Source organism: Ovis canadensis, chromosome 13 (genome assembly GCF_042477335.2).
Source record: "Ovis canadensis isolate MfBH-ARS-UI-01 breed Bighorn chromosome 13, ARS-UI_OviCan_v2, whole genome shotgun sequence".
Taxonomy (NCBI): Eukaryota; Metazoa; Chordata; class Mammalia; order Artiodactyla; family Bovidae; genus Ovis; species Ovis canadensis.
In genome coordinates this window covers 54,684,248-54,703,704 of record NC_091257.1, presented here as the reverse complement: position 1 = coordinate 54,703,704, position 19,457 = coordinate 54,684,248, and the positions used below count along the sequence as shown (strand labels likewise).

The 19,457-nt window shown below is 43.8% G+C and overlaps 1 protein-coding gene across 1 annotated transcript in view; it reads right to left on the bottom strand.

Annotated features, from left to right (window-relative positions):
• CFAP61 (cilia and flagella associated protein 61) overlaps positions 1-19,457 on the bottom strand; it is a 249,520-nt gene that overhangs the window by 88,835 nt on the left and 141,228 nt on the right. The window contains exon 18 of the mRNA XM_069547844.1: positions 15,373-15,500. Coding sequence (XP_069403945.1) covers positions 15,373-15,500 — 128 coding nt within the window. The remainder of the gene's footprint in view (positions 1-15,372; positions 15,501-19,457) is intronic.

Genomic DNA, 19,457 nt, shown 5'->3' with positions numbered 1-19,457 from the left:
AGCTCTTTGGCCTCAGGCAAGTTATTCAACCTTTCTGTGGCTCAGTTTCTGGCCTGTGAAATGAAAATAATAAAGCCTTATTCCTCATATGAGCGATGTGAGGATGAGATTAAATAGCACCTATAAAATGCTGAGAATATTTCCTGCTACACTGAACATTTTCAATGCATGTTAATTATTTTTATGACCAAAACATTAAGTTCAAATTCATGAGCATGGTATCTCAGTTCCTATGTTTGCGGCATAACCTTGCCTTCCCACTCTTCTTTGAAAGTCAATCTTCTTGCTGTTCCATGAAGTTCCTGCCTCTTTCATGCCTTTATATGAAATTACCACCAGCATTTCCATTTTATCTCTAACCTTATATCTTTCTGTGATAGCTATCTCAGTCATCCTGATTTAGAAACATCCAAATATTTAATTTCTTAAATTTATAACAGAGTATAAGATACTCTTCAGTTCAGTTCAGTTCAGTTCAGTTGCTCAGTCTGAGTTTTTGCGACCCCATGAACTGCAGCACACCAGGCCTCCCTATCCATCACCAATTCCTGGAGTTCACTCAAACTCATGTCCATCGAGTTGGTGATGCCATCCAGCCATCTCATCCTCTGTTGCCCCCTTTTCCTCCTGCCCCAATCCCTCCCAGCGTCAGAGTCTTTTCCAATGAGTCAACTCTTCGCATGAGGTGGCCAAAGTACCAGAGTTTCAACTTTAGCATCATTCCTTCCAAAGAAATCCCAGGGCTGATCTCCTTCAGAATGGACTGGTTGGATCTCCTTGCAGTCCAAGGGACTCTCGAGAGTCTTCTCCAACACCACAGTTCAAAAGCATCAATTCTTTGGCACTCAGCTTTCTTTACAGTCCAACTCTCACATCCATACACGACCACTGGAAAAACCATAGCCTTGACTAGATGGACCTTTGTTGGCAAAGTAATGTCTCTGCTTTTTAATATGGTATGTAGGTTGGTCATAACTTTCCTTCCAAGGAGTAAGTGTCTTTTAAATTCATGGCTGCAATCACCATCTGCAGTGATTTTGAAGCCCCGAAAAACAAAGTCTGACACTGTTTCCACTGTTTCCCCATCTATTTCCCATGAAGTGATGGCACTTAGATAGTCATAATATTCTTAGTTATAGTACTCTTAGGTACTCTTAGAATACTCTGAGAGAGTTATAAAATACTCTTAGATAGTTATGGTGGCTCAGACAGTAAATAATCCACCAGCAATGTGGGAGACCTGGTTTCGATTCCCACGTTGGGAAGATCCCCTGGAGAAAGAAATGGCAACCCACTCCAGTATTCTTGCCTGAAGAATCCCATGGACAGAAGAGCCTGGCAGGCTACAGTCCCTGGGGTTGCCAAGAGTCAGACACAACTGAGCAACTTTCACAAGAGTATCAGTCCACAATCACCATACTTTTTATCACATACATATAGATCTTAGCTTTTCTTCAGATGAAATATGGGGATAAAACATTTAAGGCTTTTATTCTTTCAATATTCAAAATTCAATATTATTTCAATATTCAATATTTAAAAAGTTCCTGCACACAGAAGAGGGGATCACAGGGGCATTTGGGTATGGACATGTGGCAGAAGCAGTGGCACCTCGGAAAAGGCACTATCTTGGGTCTCACACTATCGGCTTTATGCGTGAAAACAAAATCTAGCATCACTGTGAGCCCTCCACTCTGAAATCAAAGGTCATCATGTCATGGAACCAAAAAAAAAAAAAGTTCGAGTGAAGTGCTCAGGCCAATGAAACATTAAACAAGTGCACCTGCATTTTCACAGCAGATAATTCCAGTGGGATTTCATGTTGCTGTGGATACAGAGGGAGGAAGGGCTCAAAGACACTTGTGAGGCAGGGAGGGATTAGAGTATCCAGGGAAATAAGTAAAAGGTATTGCGTTTCGTTCCATGCTTTGGAAGGACAGCTACAGAATTAGGTCTAAACATTCTTATCCTTCACATAAAGAGGGTCACATTGCCAAGTTATGGTGAACACGATAAAAGAAACACAATGCTTCTCAGGTTGCTTACCCTTCTGGGCAGTAGAAACCTGTCAACCTGCCAGTGAATGCGTATAATTTTTTATTTTTATGTTTTTGCTGATTTCCTTGGGGGGGTGCAAATTAGGACAACCAAAGCAAGTAATTTAATTAACCGTTTCCATTAATGGTTTTATTCAAACAAACAGATAATGTGGAGGGAAACCAATTATCCCATATCAATCTAAATGCTACAATTTAATTTACTAAAATCTCTGCTTTCTGAATTGCTCAGCACAATGACAAAAATATTTGCCAACTGAACAGTGAATCCCAGCTCGAGATGGATATTTAACCTAGCTGCACATTTGACTAGTCCAAGAATAACTCACACTTAATCTGGTCTTAATGATACCACGTAATTTCACAAAATGAATAAAATGATGGAATTTCAAAGATAGGAGTTATGTGGACTTCCCATATGAGAGGAAAACTACAGGGAGAAAGCAAATCGAAGCAAAATCTTTCTTATGAGTAGAGATCCTCTTAAGAGAATCTAGCTTTTCCTTTGGAAAATGCTTAAGTTCCTTCTGCAATATTTTTTTCTGCTTAGATCACAAAAGAGACTTTTGGACAACGTCCTTGGCCACTGACTTCATTTTTGTTGTGTGAGTGACAATGACACACAGCAGCTGCCTGTGTGGCCACAAAGCTGTTGGTAACGGCACACTCTGACCCCCGGGGAAAACTGGATGGGTAGTAGCCTGTGATCAATGACCCTAAGCCCTTTGAAAAGGGACGCAGTCAGCCTTCACCGAGTGGATGCCATCCTGCATGTCTCCCCTGCTCCTGGAAGCCCCTGGAGGAACCAGGATGGAGCCCAGAGGAAAAGGCCAAGGAAGAAGTTGCTTAAACCTGCCTGCATCCAGGCTTGTGTGTGGGCTCAAGGATCTCTTATCAACACTGGATCCACAATTAGGCACAACAGCCTGCCTGGCATGACCTTGGTGCTCTGTGGATTCTCCAGGGACCTGGCAGTGGAGTAAGGCTGGTGGTTAGGATAAGGGGAGTTGGGCGGGGGAGATTTGGGGAGCACGATCTCAGAGGAAAAGCTTATGTATCTGTGCATGAAGGTTAAAACATAATCCTCACCAAAAAAAAAAAAAAAAGAAAATGAATATAATGCTTGAAATGTCCGTTGAACAAATGAGAACAAAATATGGGAGTTCCAACGAAAATAACAAAATAAAATTGAGTTTTGCTTTATGATTTAGAGGAAATGATTTAAGATGTTTTCCTCTCTACATACATGAAGTAAAAATGTCATTCCCTTCTCCAGTGGACCATGTTTTTGTCAGAACTCTCCACCATGACCTGTCCATCTTGGGTGGCCCTACAAGGCATGGATTATAGTTAGATAAGGCTGTGGTCCATGTGATCAGACTGGTTAGTTTTCTATGATTGTGGTTTTCATTCTGTCTGCCCTCTGATGGAGAAGGATAAGAGGCAAACAAAACATGGTCCACTGGAGAAGGAAATGGCAAACCACTTCAGAATTCTTGTCTTTAGAACCCCATGAACACTATGAAAAGGCAAAAAGATAGGACACTGAAAGATGAATTCCCCAGGTCGGCAGGTGTCCAATAAGCTACTAGAGATCAGTGGAGAAATAACTCCAAAAAGAATGAAGAGATAGTGCCAGAGCAAAAACAACACCCAGTTGTGGATGTGACTGGTGATGGAAGTAAAGTCTAATGCTGTAAAGAGCAATATTGCATAGGAATCTGTAATGTTAGGTCCATGAATCAAGGCAAATTGGAAGTGGTCAAACAGGAGATGGCAAGAGTGAACATCAACATTTTAGGAATCAGTGAACTAAAATGGACTGGAATGGGTGAATTTAACTCAGAGGACCATTATATTTACTACTGTGGGCAAGAATCCCTTAGAAGAAATGGAGTAGTCATCATAGTCAACAAAACAGTCTGAAATGCAGTATTTGGATACAGTCTCAAAAACAACAGAATGATCTCTGTTTCCAAGGCAAACCATTCAATATCATGCTAATCCAAGTCTATGTCCTGACCAGTAATGCTGAAGAAGCTGAAGTTGAATGGTTCAGTGAAGACCTACAAGATCTTCTAGAACTAAAACCCCCCAAAAATGTCCTTTTTCTTGTAGGGGACTACAATGCAAAAGTAGGAAGTCAAGAAATACCTGGAGTAACAGGCAAATTTGGCCTTGGTGTGCAGAATAAAGCAGGGCAAAGGCTAATAGAGGTTTGCCAAGAGAATGTACTGGTCATAGCAAACAGCCTCTTCCAACAACACAAGAGAAGACTCTACACATGGACATCACCGGATGGTCAATACTGAAATCAGATTGATTACATTCTTTGCAGCCCAAGATGGAGAAGCTCCATACAGTCAGCAAAAACAAGAATGGGAGCTGACTGTGGCTCAGATCATGAACTCCTTTATTGCCAAATTCAGACTTAAATTGAAGGAAGTAGGGAAAACAACTAGAACATTCAGGTATGACCTAAATAAAATCCCTTATGATTATACAGTGGAAGTGAGAAATAAATTCAAGGGGTCAAATCTGATAGAGTGCCTGAAAAACTATGGAAGGAGGTTCATGACATTGAACAGGAGGCAGTGATCAAGACCATCCCCGAGAAAAGAAAGGCAAAATGGTTGTCTAAGGAGGCCTTACAAATAGCTGTGAAAAGAAGAGAAGCAAAAGGCAAAAGAGAAAAGGAAATATATACCCACTTGAATGCAGAGTTCCAAAGAATAGCAAGGAGAGATAAGAAAGCCTTCCTCGGTGATCAATGCAAAGAAATAGAGGAAATCAATAGAATGGGAAAGACTAGAGATCTCTTCAAGAAAATTAGAGATACCAAGGGAACATTTCATGCAAAGATGGGCTCAATAAAGGACAGAAATGGTATGGACCTAACAGAAGTAGAAGATATTAAGTAGAAGTGGCAACAATACACAGAAGAACTAAACAAAGAAGATCTTCATGACTCAGATAATCACAATGGTGTGATCACTCACCTAGAGCCAGAAATCCTGGAATGTGAAGTCAAGTGGGCCTTAGGAAGCATCACTATGAACAAAGCTAGTGGAGGTGGTGGAATTCCAGTTGAGCTATTTCAAATCCTAAAAGATGATGCTGTGAAAATACTGTACTCAATATGCCAGCAAATTTGGAAAACTCAGCAATGGCCACAGGACTGGAGAAGGTCAGTTTTCATTCCAATCCCAAAGAAAGGCAATGCCAAAGTATTCTCAAACTACTGCACACTTACACTCATCTCACATGCTAGCAAAGTAGTGATCAAAATGCTCCAAGCCAGGCTTCAACAGTACATGAACTGTGAACTTCCAGATGTTCAAATTGGATTTAGAAAAGGCAGAGGAACCAGAGATCAAACTGCCAACGTCCGTTGGATCAAAGAAAAAGCAAGAGAGTTCCAGAAAAACATCTATTTCTGCTTTACTGACTATGCCAACGCCTTTGACTGTGTGGATCACAACAAACTGTGGAAAATTCTTCAAGAGATGGGAACACCAGACCATGTGACCTGCCTCCTGAGAAATCTGTATGCACGTCAAGAAGCAACAGTTAGAACTGGACATGGAAAAACAGATTGGTTCCAAATCGGGAAAGGAATATGTCAAAGCTGTATTTTGTGACCCTGCTTATTTAACTTATATGCAGAGTACATCATGAGAAACGCTGGGATGGATGAAACACAAGCTGAAATCAAGATTGCTAGGAGAAATATCAATAACCTCAGATATGCAGATGATGTCACACTTATGGCAGAAAGCAAAGAACTAAAGAGCCACTTGATGAAAGTGAATGAGGAGTGAGAAAAAGTTGGCTTAAAACTTAACATTTCTACTAAGATCATGGCATCTGGTCCCACCCCTTCATGGCAAATAGATGGGAAAACAATGGAAACGGTGAGAGACCTTATTTTGGGGGGCTCCAAAATCACTGCAGATGGTGACTGCAGCCATGAAATTAAAAGATGCTTGCTCCTTGGAAGAAAAGTTACGACCATCTTAGATGGTATATTAAAAAGCAGAGACATTACTTTGCCACAAAGGTCTGTCTAGTTAAAGCTATGGTTTTTCCACTGGTCATGTATGGATGTGAGAGCTGGACTATAAAGAAAGCTGAGTCCTGAAGAATTGATGCTTTTGAACTGTGGTGTTGGAGAAGACTCTTGAGAGTCCCTAGGACTGCAAGGAGATCCAACCAGTCCATTCTAAAGGAGATTGGTCCTGGATGTTCTTTGGAAGGAATGATGCTAAAGCTGAAACTCCAGTACTTTGGCCACCTGATGCGAAGAACTGACTCGTTGGAAAATACCCTGATGCTGGAAAGGACAGACTGAAGGCAGTAAGAGAATGAGGATGAAATGGCTGGATGGCGTCACTGACTCAATGGATATGAATCTGAGTAAACTCTGGGAGTTGGTGATGGACAGGGAAGCCTGGTGTGCTTCCTGGGGGTCGCAAAGTCCATGGGGTCGCAAATAGTCAGACACAACTAAGTGACTGAACTGAACTGAAAAATGCCATACATTTATCCTCTGAGCATGTGCAAGGTGTAAATACCAAGATGGCACCTGCAAAAGGCAAACTGGAAACCCTTCACACACAAGAGGTAGAAAAGTACAAGGCTGAATCAGAATCATCCCTCAAGACTGGAAAAAACAAGCATTGTGGGAATTCAATAGGAAATGAGAGGTGGCTTCCCTGGTGGTCAAGTGGCTAAGAATCTGCCTGCCAATGTAGGAGACACAGGTTCAGTCCCTGGTCTGGGAGGATTCCACGTGCCACGGAGCAGCTAAGGCTGTGGGCCACAGGGACTGAATCCCATGCACCCTAGAGCCTGTGCTCTGCAAAGAGAAGCCACCACAATGGGAGGCCCATGTACTGCAACGAAGAGTAGCCCCCACTCACTGCAACTAGAGAAAGAACATGCAGCAACAGAGACCCAGCCCAGCCAAAAATAAAATAAAAAGAAATAAACAGAAAGACCCGGATAGTTTTTAAAAAGCAAGTGAGATCACTTCTGGGTGGGGAGGGTGAGGAGGGTGCTATGCTTTGGGCACATACTGGAGGTTAGGAAAGCTTTATTGACACAGTCAGGGCAGGTCTCCTCATGCTCAGCAGGTATCTTCTTGAGCCTTCATTCTTAATGGCGAATAGTTGAAGCATGAAGCTTCATGAAATGCTTTCTACTGGGTCCAATTTAACACATAAATACTATGAACCTGGGGCAATGGTTTCAGCTATGCAATGTTTAATGATATGTTAATAATTATGCCTGGTAAGCCCCAAAGTAACAATGTGACTTAGAAGTTATATGATTTGTTGAGAATCAGAAAATGTGGTTTGGAAGACACAGCCCATAAAAACAGCTCAATTACAATGAGCAATCAGGGTTGCGGGGGAATAGGTTTCCTTACGGGTAAGACTGCCAAGTTTAAGGAAAAGTCTCCATAAACGGTGATTAAACCTGGCTGTGTGTCAAAATTACCTGGAGAGTCTTAAAAATACACATTCCTTGGGTGCACTGCAACTCTGCTGGATCGTTACCACAGGAACAGGGTCTCAGGAAGCTGTCTTTTTATAACTACAACCTAGTCACCCTTACCCAGAAAAGTAGCTTTGATTATAGAATTGTAGAGTTTGGAATTTTTGCAAACTGTTGCTTATACAAAAAGTTGTTGTTGTTTTAGTCACTAAGTTGTGTCCGACTCTTTTGCTCACCAGGCTCCCCTGTCCACGGGATTTCCCAGGCAAGAGTACTGGAGTGGGTTGCCATTTCCTTCTCCAGGGGATCTTCCCTACCCAGGAACCTTCTTGCCCACTTTGTTCCCACTGAGGTTTCTGGTGAAGCAGAATGCCTGGGATCTCTCTAAAGCCTCCAGGATGCCTGGGGACAGAGGTGGCAGGAGATCAGGAGAGCCTCCTGACACAGTTTTCTCTTCTTGCCTCTCTTTCCTCTGCCTTTGTCTAGACCTGCCCACTTCGTTAAAGGGCTGCTGCTGCTGCTAAGTTGCTTCAGTTGCGTCCGACTCTGTGAGACCCCAGAGACGGCAGCCCACCAGGCTCTGCATCCCTGAGATTCTGCAGGCAAGAACACTGGAGTGGGTTGCCATTTCCTTCTCCAATGCATGAAAGTGAAAAGTGAAAGTGAAGTCGCTCAGTTGCATCAGACTCTCCGTGACCCCAAGGACTGCAGCCCACCAGGATCCTCAGTCCTTAGGATTTTCCAGGCAAGAGTACTGGAGTAGGGTGCCATTGCCTTCTTCATCATTAAAGGGCAATGGTATGAAGATTAAGAAAAGAGAACATAGACTTCCCTCGTGGTCCAGTGGTTAAGACTCCACGCTCCCAGTGCAGGGGGCTGGGTTCCATCCTTGGTCAGGGAACTAGATCCTGCCTGCCACAACTAAGGCTGGGCGCAGCCAAATAAATAAGTATTTTTAAAAACAGAAAGAAAGGAGAACAAACAAAAGAAACCAGGTTAGGAGGGGACCCCCCCCTCACACACACACACACATCCCCTGTAAATGGTCCTCCTGCCTCAGTGCTTTCCTGCCTTCTCTGCCCAGGGTTACCCCCTGACCGTGGCAGCTTGAGGGACAGGATGGAAGCATAGCCCAAGAGTGACCAGATGGATAAGAACTGGTGGGTAAATACCTGCTTCCTTGAGCACAGAGGGACTGCTCCCAGCTGTGACCCTGCAGGTCCTGGCAGCACTGAGCCTCAGTGTCTACAATGACCCAAAGGCATGTGATCTGGGGGCTTTGTTGGCTTTCCTGCCTGTCCCATCTCACCTGCTCACTCAGGTAGTTCTCAGAGATCACCTCCAAATAAACTACTGGCACCAAATTCTTTGTTTTCAGCATTTACAGGAATGTAAACCAAGATAGGGGCCAATGTCATCATTTGAAAATGAGTTGATTGTAGAGGCTGGAGGCCGAGCAGATGACTCTGTTACTGGTCCACACGTGTGGTTTATGTTTCGTGCCATTATGGAGAAAGCACTTCCCATTTAACATCTTTCACCCTGGGGGCTCAGAGAACCCACAAAACACGGCAGTTAGCTGATTCCCAAAAAGGCCTGACATTGCTCAGAGAGGCTGCTTTCCTTTTGCTCTGGGAGCCTCTAAAGTGAGCCACTGGAGATGAGAAAAGATCTCCTGAAGGGAGCAGGAAGGAATGACGTCAGTAAACCATGATACTTTCATTTAACCTTAGTCACAGGCTACCTCAGAGATACTGTGGATTTGGTTCCAGACCCACAATAAAGCCAATATCCCAATAAAATGAGTCACCTGTATTTTTTTGTTTGTTTGTTTACAAGTGCACACAAAAGTTATGTTTACCAAATACTATAGTCTATTCAGTGCACAGTAACATGATGTCTACAAAAACAACATACTAACTAAAAAATACGTTTTTCCTATAAAATGCTAACCATCATCTGACAATGCAGGGCTTCCACAAACCTTCAATTTGTAAAAAAAAAAAAAATGCAGTATCTGCAAAATGCAGGAAAACCCAGGGATGCCTGTGCGCTTCAATACTAGGAAGAGATTAGGAAAGCTGATGGTGACGAGGACACTCTGGATCAGTCTTTTCTGGATGCGGGATGCCAGCTCCTTCTGCCTGGGGAGGCACTGTCCCCACCCCTCACCTTCCATCTCCCCAGGCCATCAGAGAGGCCTCTGTACCAGCCCTTCTCCCCTCTCCCCACACCGCCACCACAGGCCTCATCGTGATGCCAATGCAACAAGATGTGATATGTGACCTGCCTCAGGGATCTCTTGCCTGCTCCACAGCAGGTGCCACGGCCTGGCCGCCACCTCGCATTTCCGGGGTACCCAGAGGGCGATCGGAGCCAGCACAGGGCCCTCAATCCCTGGGGCAGAGGCCAGCAGCACACAACAGGACAGCCAGCAACCTGTTCGCTGGGGTTCAGCTCTTAGATCCGCACGTAAGCACTACTTAATGAATCACCTAATTAGTGACAGGCCACACTGAAGACCTCAGCTGTCCTCGGACAAAGGTGGAGATAAGAAGCCTCATTAAGTTGTAAGCGCTTGGCTGCAGCCGCCAGATCCACAGTTAACGCTGGGCACGGCATAGTCCTGCGCCACCTGATAGCGTGTGTTCCGGCCACGTGGCACAACTGCAGCTTCACAAACGTGCCCTGTAGCTCCAAGCTGTTCTTAGTTACCTTGACATGCCCACAGGGATGTGGGATCAAGGCCCAGGTCGAAAACCAGAAATTTCACCCTGGGGTGAGATGACACGGTGGGAATTTTGACACCTCTTCCTGGGGGCAGGAGTGGAAGATGAGGCAGTGGGGGACCTGGCGCCCACTGGAGCTCCCTGAGAACCAAAGGGCATCTTCGTCCACCCACCCAGAGTTGTGGGGACACCACCCGGGGCTGCTTTCAGTCACTGTCATCTCAGGGTTCATTCATGTGTTTCTCTAGGGCCATTAGAGGCTCCTCGAGAGATTCTTTACATCAGAATTGAATTAGGAAAGATTTTAAAGTAATGGATTAAAAGGAGCTGCTCCATAATTGAGAGTAAATAATATAATACACAAGGCATAGAGACACATGAGCTGAAACAGAATCAAACAGTAAATGCTTCAGCTCAGTGGCTTGATGACAAAGACAGAAGGAAGAAGCTGTTGTGTACAATTCTGGAAGATAAAATGTCTATCTGGGACACTGACAGTGGTGGGGCCTGAGGCTCTTTCTAATAAGCTCCCAGGTGATGCTTATCTTGCTGGAGTCCAGACCAAACTTTCGAGTAAAAAGGACATAAGACATAAAATGAGTTCATGGACCTGGTTCTTATCCCATGCCCCTTTTTTGGTAGAGCATGTCCATAATTCTTTGTAAAAACTGATTTTGGAGTACCGTTGTAGAAAGCCCAACATTGTCAAAGCATTGCATTTGGGGAGTTCCACAGGAACAAGGAGCTGGTAAAAATATGACTGGCTATGAGGAAAAAGGTCCCTTGCTTTCTGGAAAGAGCTTTCTGACTTCCTTGCAAAGCTCTCCTTTAGGACACGGCATCTCTGACAGGTGATGGAAGCTCCCCTCTGGACCTGGCTGTTGATCTGAGAACAGGGAGTTCCCTTTAGACTAAACTCTGACAGAGTTGGTGGAGCTCTTGGTGTGACAGCACCTCAGGGTTGGCAGGACTGGGGGTCCCCTGGCATGACCCTCCCTCAGCAGGGGAGGAGGGCAGGACTGCAGCTCTGGTTGGCCATAGAGGGGGACTGATGGCTGAGGCCAAGAGCTTTCTGCCAAAAACCAGTGTTTGGGGTTTTAAGCAGAAGGACCAGGAAGGATAAGACCAAACAACTACACCACCTAAGACAACACCTTTCTGTCCCAAAGGGCCAGGCAGCCAAACAAACACCACCTATCAATCATGAGAACTACAATTTTAATATAGCTCATGTCCATCACCTGAATGTCTTGGGCATGATGAAAAACACAGCAAAAGGGTCTTAAAAGTTCCCTTTCCCCTCCACTTCACTGCCCTCTGTTCCACAGATGAGTGGGGGTTTTCTGCTCTATGCCCCCCACCTCAAGAAAGCTCCCTGGCATGCCTGCTGTCCTCCCCCTGCCCAGCCCCTGGTCCCCACCATGGGGGCACACGTCCTGACAAGGTGAGTGATGGGGAAGGAGGCCAGGATGTGCCTGCCAGGTGGGGTCTGGGGGCCTGAACTCGTTCCCTCCTCTGCCCCCTGCGGAGTTTCTCAGGCACAGTGCCCTCAGAAGACAGATGCACAGACCTGGTGTGGGGGACGGGGGGCAAGTTAGCTGAGCTCCCCCTCCACCTTGAGCCACCCTGCCCCTTTCCCCTTTGTATCAGCCAGCTAGGGCTGGCTCAGGAGGGTCGACAGAGATCATAGAAAGTCTGAGGCCACTCAACTCAGCACCAGAGGATTCACCAGGACCAGGAGGACATGGACACACATGGCGGGTGGTGGGTGTCTCTAGAAATGCCTGCCAGTCATGTCACTGGGCACTGGAAGGCCCAGGAGGGCTTGCCCTCAGGAGGACAAGAAGAAGTCACCAAGCAATCCACTAGCCTGATGACCAGACAGGAAGGGGTGTCCTCTGAGCAGCTGTGGCTGTGGGTGGGTAGCAGCTGAGGACCAGACAGAATGTTGTACTAAAATCCAAAACCCCAAACATCCCCTCAACACTCCCTCCTCATGTGGAGCTCACACCTGGATATCTGTGTTGGTGAAAGTGAAAGTTGCTCAGCTGTGTCCAACTCTTTGTGATCTTCTTTGCGATTCTCCAGGTCAGAATACTGGAGTGAGTAGCCTTTCCCTTCTCCAGGGGATCTTCCCAACCCAGGGATAGAACCCAGGTCTCCTGCATTGCAGGCGAATTCTTTACCAGCTGAGCCACCAGAGAAGCCCAAGAATACTGGAGTGGGTAGCCTATCCCTTCTCCAGCAGATCTTCCCAACCCAGGAATCGAGCTGGGGTCTCCTAGTTGCAGGCGAGCTATGAGGGAAGCCCCCTGATGTGTTAATTGGTGACTGTGGACAAATCACATCAACATCCTAGTAGTGTCATGGCACTTGGGGAAAGAAGAACATGACAAGGCCAAGAACTTCTGCAAGGGCTGCTTTTGGTATCTGAAGGGGAGACCCAAGGTGCTTTGCAGTTTTTCTGCATGCAAATAATGTAAGAACAAAGAGTTGTGTTTGCTTTGTCACCAGATGACAGGGTGACCAGATTTTCTGGAAAAAGAGGTTGCTGTACTGGGCTTCAGATGGATTTTCTGGAAACTACAGGGCCCCTGGGTTTAATAACACAGAGCAGGAGCACAGGAGGGCGACTCCTAAATCTTGCCTCCAAAATGTGGATTTAATCCTTACTGGAGGTCAGTGCTTGGTGAAAACTGTGTCTCTTCCATTTCATTCCAACTCGAATCATTTATAAAATCCATTTCAAATGGCAGTTAAACTGTTAAGTAAAATCTACAGCAGGTTACTATGGTGATTGCTGATTTGAAATAATTAGAGAACATAATGAGAGAACTATTTCCTCTCTTCGGGATTAGATATCCGTAAACTGATACTGGTCTATTTTTAGTGGACGTAATCTGTGCAACGATGATAGAGAACCACGAGTGCTTTAAAATGCTTTAAAAAGGTCTGTCTGATTGAGGAATTTAATCAACCAAGTACTTACATCAAAATTTATACCTGTCTTTATTAAATATAAGTTGATTCCATAAAAAGAAAATTATATGTGTATATATCAATGTAATCATTTTAAACGAGACATAATGACTGGATATATAGCTAAATTAAGATTTAAGATCTGTTTATGATAACTTCTTCTCTACTATAATTTCACAACTCCACCCAGATCATTAATCATTCAAAAATGGCTGTACACAACTGTTTTTCAGAATCTTAGGTGAGGAGTCCTGTCAGAACAGGGAAGACTTCAGACTACAGAATGGCACAGGCAGCGAAAAGGAAGTTTCCTGAGTGCATCTCACAATTCCTTTCTTGCAATGCAAGATTGTGGTAAACTGACAACAGTATTTAAAGCCTGTGAACTTTGTTCTAATTTCAAGACAGGAGACTTATGGGACTTCCCTGGCTGTCCAGTGGCTGAGACTCCGTGCTCCCAGTGCAGGAGGCCCGGGTTCAATCCCTGCTAAGAGAACTAGATCCTGCATGCTGCATCTTACAGTTGGCATGAATGTTGCAACAAAGATGGAAGATTCTGCGTGACGCAACCAAGACTCAGAACTACTATATATATATATATATATATATTTTTTTTTTTTTTTTTAAATTAGGACTTCACTGTTGGTACAGTGGATCTGAATCTGCCTGCCAACGCAGATGACATGGGGTCAATCCCTGGTCCAGGAAGATTCCACATGCCTCAGAGCAACTAAACCCACATACCATGACTACTGAGCTGGCACCCAGAGCCTGTGCTCTTCAGAAGAGAAGCCAGCACACCACAGCAAAGAGTAGCCCCTGCTCACCACAACTAGAGAAAGTCCATGCCCAGCAATGGTGACCCAGCACAACCAAAAATTAATTAATTAAAAAAATTAAAGACAGGTGACTTATATCTGGTTAACTAAGGGTGTGTTCTGAATAACTGAACAAACTGGCTGGGAAGCGAAAAAATCTTCCATTAAATGTGAGGTCAAATGAGTAAACTAATCACCTGGGGTTAGCTCATCCCCCTGTCCACCAGGAACAAATACCTTCTAGGGGTCCTTTCCTCTGCCCCTCTCCTTGCTTAGCCCTCACCAATCAGCTAGTGGGGATACCTTTCCCCCTTAGCCCACTCCCCTCTTAGCACCTACAGTTTTGAATGATAGCCAAAGTTTTCTCATGTGATCCTGAACAAAAGATTTGGGGAAAGAAATATTCTTCTAACTTAGGAGTCTGCATTTCCTCCAAACCAGGGTCTTTGAAAACACGTGCAGACTTTTTATAAAAGTAACCTGGATCTGAGAAAAGCCAGGTACACACTGGCAGTTCCGTGCTGGTGGTGGAGATACCAGGCCACAAACACAAGTTCTTGGACATAACCCGGGGCTCTTCCTGTTAAAGAGGGACTGAAATTTGCTGAGCAAATAGAAAGCTAGTGGGGGGAGCTGAGAGGCCTCAGGAATCCCCTGACACCCAAAATGCAGGGGTCGAAAGAAACGTCCAGGCCTGCCTGCCACCTCTGAAGCCTGTTCTTGATACATAAAGTCAAAACTGGTCCATCCCCACACCTGCTTGATCACATAGAACATCTGTTAAAATACAAGTTCCCAGGGCCCTCCATGGGACTTTCTTCTTCCCTATGTCTACAAGGTCTGGGAATCTACATCTTCAACAAATGCTCTAGGTGATTCTTATAATTCAGCCAAAAAGTGAGCACTAGTATAGAACCGGGCTGAAAAACATCTTGAAAGGGTCAGAGTGACATATACTAGGCACTGTGGGCCACATGGTTCCTGTCACGGCTACTCAAAGCTGTCACTGTATTAACAAAATAGAGACAAAACATAAATTAGATGAGCATTACTGTGTTCCTTTAAAGCTTTATTTTCAAAAGCAGGTGGAGCTGCTTTGACCTGAGAGGCTAGAGTTTGCCAACCTCTGATCTAGAATATTCCTCTGATTCATTTTTTATTAATCTACCTAGGCAAGGTAAGTGAGGTGTTGAAAAAATATCAGGTCTATCTTTTCAAGGGACCTTCTCAGGTGTGCGAAGAGAAAGGCCCCTTTAAAAACAAACTAATAAATAAAGTAAAACAACTTACCAAAATACCAACGTTTCTAGGAAGGAAATTCCAACATTGGATGCACCAACGACAACAATCTTGGCATTGACAGTTATTTTAGGTTCTAACGATAGTTTTCTGTTTGTATGGTTCAAGGCATAACTCAACTGGAAAAAAGCACAAAGAGAAAAATGGACTTGAGGAAAACATAGCTGAGTCTGCATTCCCAAATTGGCCATTACTTAACCAGAATATTACCCAGCACATCAAACTGAAAAATGCCCCTGCATAGGCCTGAGGAGATTTACAGGAAGAAATGTCAAATAAATGAATGTAAGAATATGGGAATATACCTAATACCTAGGCTGATGCACATCAAAATGCTTAATCTAGATCACTTTTTGTCTTATCATTAACAGATGTTTCAAACAGAACTGAGGCCATCTATGACTAGAGACGATAAGGTAAATAATCCCACAAGAAGACAGGCAAGCTGCTCCCTGGGAAACTGTAGTTTCATCAAAGACCTCAATCGTCCCTTCTGTCCAGGGTTTTCCTGAAACTGTGAATGACTGGATAACAGCACCCAGGTTCTTGATGAAAAGTATTAACTCTATTCAATTCTGCATCCCTCATAGCATCTGGAGCACAGTAGGTGTTCAGTGATATTTACAGAATGACAGACATGTTGAATGACTAAAGCACATTGGATAATAAGGCTTGTTCAGTCTTTCAAATAACTGAGGGTCAAGGAGGACTCTTGGAAGCACAGAGAGTAACAGATGATTGTTTTAATGCCCGTGGTTGAAAAAATGACCTGGATTGATTTGTTTGGTTCACTTTCCTGCAGAGGCTTCAGTGGGAGCATGAAATGTACAAGGGAAGGTTTTACTAGAAAGAAGTGACAGGGTACTCTTGAAAGAAAGTCAGACTAGAAAGAGCAGAAGACTTTGCTTCCAGTTTTTAATTCATAAATTCAACAAACATTTTAATCTGATGTTTCCTGTGTGTCCGGACAATAACAGGGTTTGCAGCTGACTTCTCATCAGAAGCAATGGAGGCTAAGAGTCAGTGGAGTGATGTCCACACCAATGCATGTCTCTCGTTCAAGTTCTTATTACATTAGCATTAACTCATCCTCTACGTTAGAGACCTTCAAATCTAGTAGACCAAACCAGTTTTTAATTTTCCCCAAATCCTGAGACATCATGAGTTGGAAGTTTAACAGTGAAGCCCTATGAAAAGCTAAGCTCCCACTTACTTTCTAGTGTCTAAGGCAGCATGGGGTCACATGCTTTACAATTCACCCAGGAACATGTGTGATCTAGAGGATAAGTCCCCTCTCTCCAGCTCAAGCTAGCCCAGCAACACGAGATAGGAAAATGTCTTGAGAAAAATAAAGTATTAACAGAAATCCAAAACAATGTTCCAAGATTTTAGACTCTCCCCATAATTAACATTGATGGTGTCTCCCAGCATCTATTTCACTCTCTCCCACATCTAATGAGGCACACCATGGATTATGGGAAAAGACAACCCACTCCCATCTTTAAGAGGGGACTCTGGTTGATACAAACCAGGTTGTATAATCCCACCCTCCTTGCTCAACAATGACCCAGAACAGACATGTGACCTCTGCTGGCATAATCAGAGTGAAGCTCAGGACTTCTCTGTGATGGTTTAAGAAGAAAAGCCTCTTGCCTTCCAGATGGCTTGGGGTATGTGAAGCCTGAAACAGTACAGTCATCATGTCAGCAAAAGGGAAACGATTCCGGGATGAAGCTCCAAGTGAATAACAAAGAAATAGAACAAGAATTCCTTTCAAATCCTACCTGAACCCCATGCTATCTTTGCGCTCTTTAGTTACAGGAGCAATAAGTACTAGTCAGCTATTGCCAAACAGTGTTATATAACAAACTGCCCCAAGATGCAGTGGTTTAAAACACTGCCATCTATTTTGACTCAGGTAACTCTGAGTCATCAGGAAGAAGGTTGATGTCAGTGGGATTCATCAGGGTTTGGCTTCACTCTGCAGTTTTCAGTTTGGCCTCACATGGCTCTCCTTTTTAAATTTATCTATTATTGAGGTACAGTTAATGTACAATATAAGTTTCAGGTGTACAACTGAGTGAATCATGATTTTTAAAGGTTATACTCCATTTATAGTTATTATAAAATATTGGCTATATTCCCTGTGCTGTACAATATATTCTCATAGCTTATTTTACTTTTTTTTTTTACTAAAATTCTTATTTCGTATTGGCGTATAGCCAATTAATAATGTTTTGATAGTTTCAGGTGGACAGCAAAGAGACTCAGCCACACATATATATGTGTCCATTCTCCTACCTATCTTATTTTTTTTGGTGGCAGAGAGCTGGGTCTATCCTTCTCATGGCAACACAAAAGTACAAGAAGGGTGAGTGAAAGTAAGAAATACCTTTGCAAACTCATGGACTGTAGCCCATCAGGCTCCTCTGTTTATGGAATTTTTCAGGCAAGAATACTGGAGTGGGTTGCCATTTCCTCCTCCAGGGGATCTTCTCAACCCAAGGATTGAACCCGCATTTCCTGTTTGTTCTGCATTGCAGGCAGATTCTTCACCTGCTGAACCATCAGGGAAGCCCACTTATTTCTTAATAAGGTATTAAAAAAATATTGTGCATGGCCAAAGCAAGCCACAAGGCTGAGCCCAACACCCAAGATATAGGGAAGCAGACTCCCCTGGAGTGGGAAGAATGTCAAAATCACACACAAGGGTGCAGCCCAGAGAAAAAGGAAGTGCTGGGAGAAAGATATAACCCGTCCTGTTTCCTTGATGGTTAGGCTAGTTTGTTTCTTTTACACGCAACTAAAAACCTCCTAAACTGATAGACTTTCTGAATGACAATAATGAATATACCATTTAGGTGAAAGAGTATCTAGTTAACCCTGGTACATCTGGCTACCAAAGTGGACTGTGTTCTGATTAACTTGCAGGACAAGCCTTGGCAGCAGCAGATTGGGTCTGGCAGTTTAGAGGGAAGAAGACAGAAAGCATAGCCCGTGGTATGATGGCATCTAATTGAAGGTCCAATTAACAGACTTAAGATGCAAGCATCTTCACAGAGGTCAGAACCCAAGATTCCTTCCATAGGAGGTGTGTTCAGACATTCCCCTCTGCTGTCAGGAAGTGTACGCGGACACTGCAACACGGGCAGTCATGAAATTCCCTGGTAAAGAATGATACCTCATTTATGAAACAGCTCCTGAATCAAAGATACAAAGGCGGCCGGGGAACAGAGCAGAATGGCTTTTGTTTCCCTCACAATAGCTTTAACACCAACAGCTGCCAGGCCTTAGAAATCACCTTTCTAACCGCTGAATACACACAGTGGCCTCGGGTGTCAGCAGTTAGCATCAGTACCCACGAGGGTGGGTGTCTCGGGAGAGCAATCAGGCCTCACAATGGTTCTTGGGAAACCCAATTTTGTGCCCAGGCTTTAATTAAAAACATATTCATCATTGGGTATGAAGAAGTAACCTGAAGAAGCCACACTTTCCTTTTGTTAGGATAGGTGGTTTTTAAATACCTTGAAAAAAAAAAAAAAACGTTCTTTCCAGCCTGGAAATGTCTTTCAGTGACAACTGCAAATGAAGACGGCTTTCAAAGGTTTGTTTTGCCTATAAGCTGGAAGCTTGAGGCATTTTTGGAAGAAAGCACAACGTGTCCCTCCTTTATGTTCCTTCAAACTACAGATATTCACAGTAAAGAAAAACAGGTATGGAAGACCCTCTGAGCCAAGCCAGGTTTTCCTTTGCTTGGTCTGAACATCTACCAAAGACGTGCTGTGCCCTGGAGATCCTGGTTTATATGCTTGTTTCTGGTTTTATTTCCTTAATTGCAAAGTAGAAATACAAGCTCTATCTATTGACTCATACCTTATAGACAGAAATTAAATGTATTTTGGAACAGTAAGTTATCAAAGATGAAACAGATGAGTGTCTATAAGCCTCTCCACTATGTACTGTACCAGTCATAATATGGGTGAGAGGTCAGATTCTTACCTCCATGTTCTTTTGAGACATTTATGATTCTATTTTCCTAATGGCATTAAATGAGCATTTTTAGACAAAAGGATGAT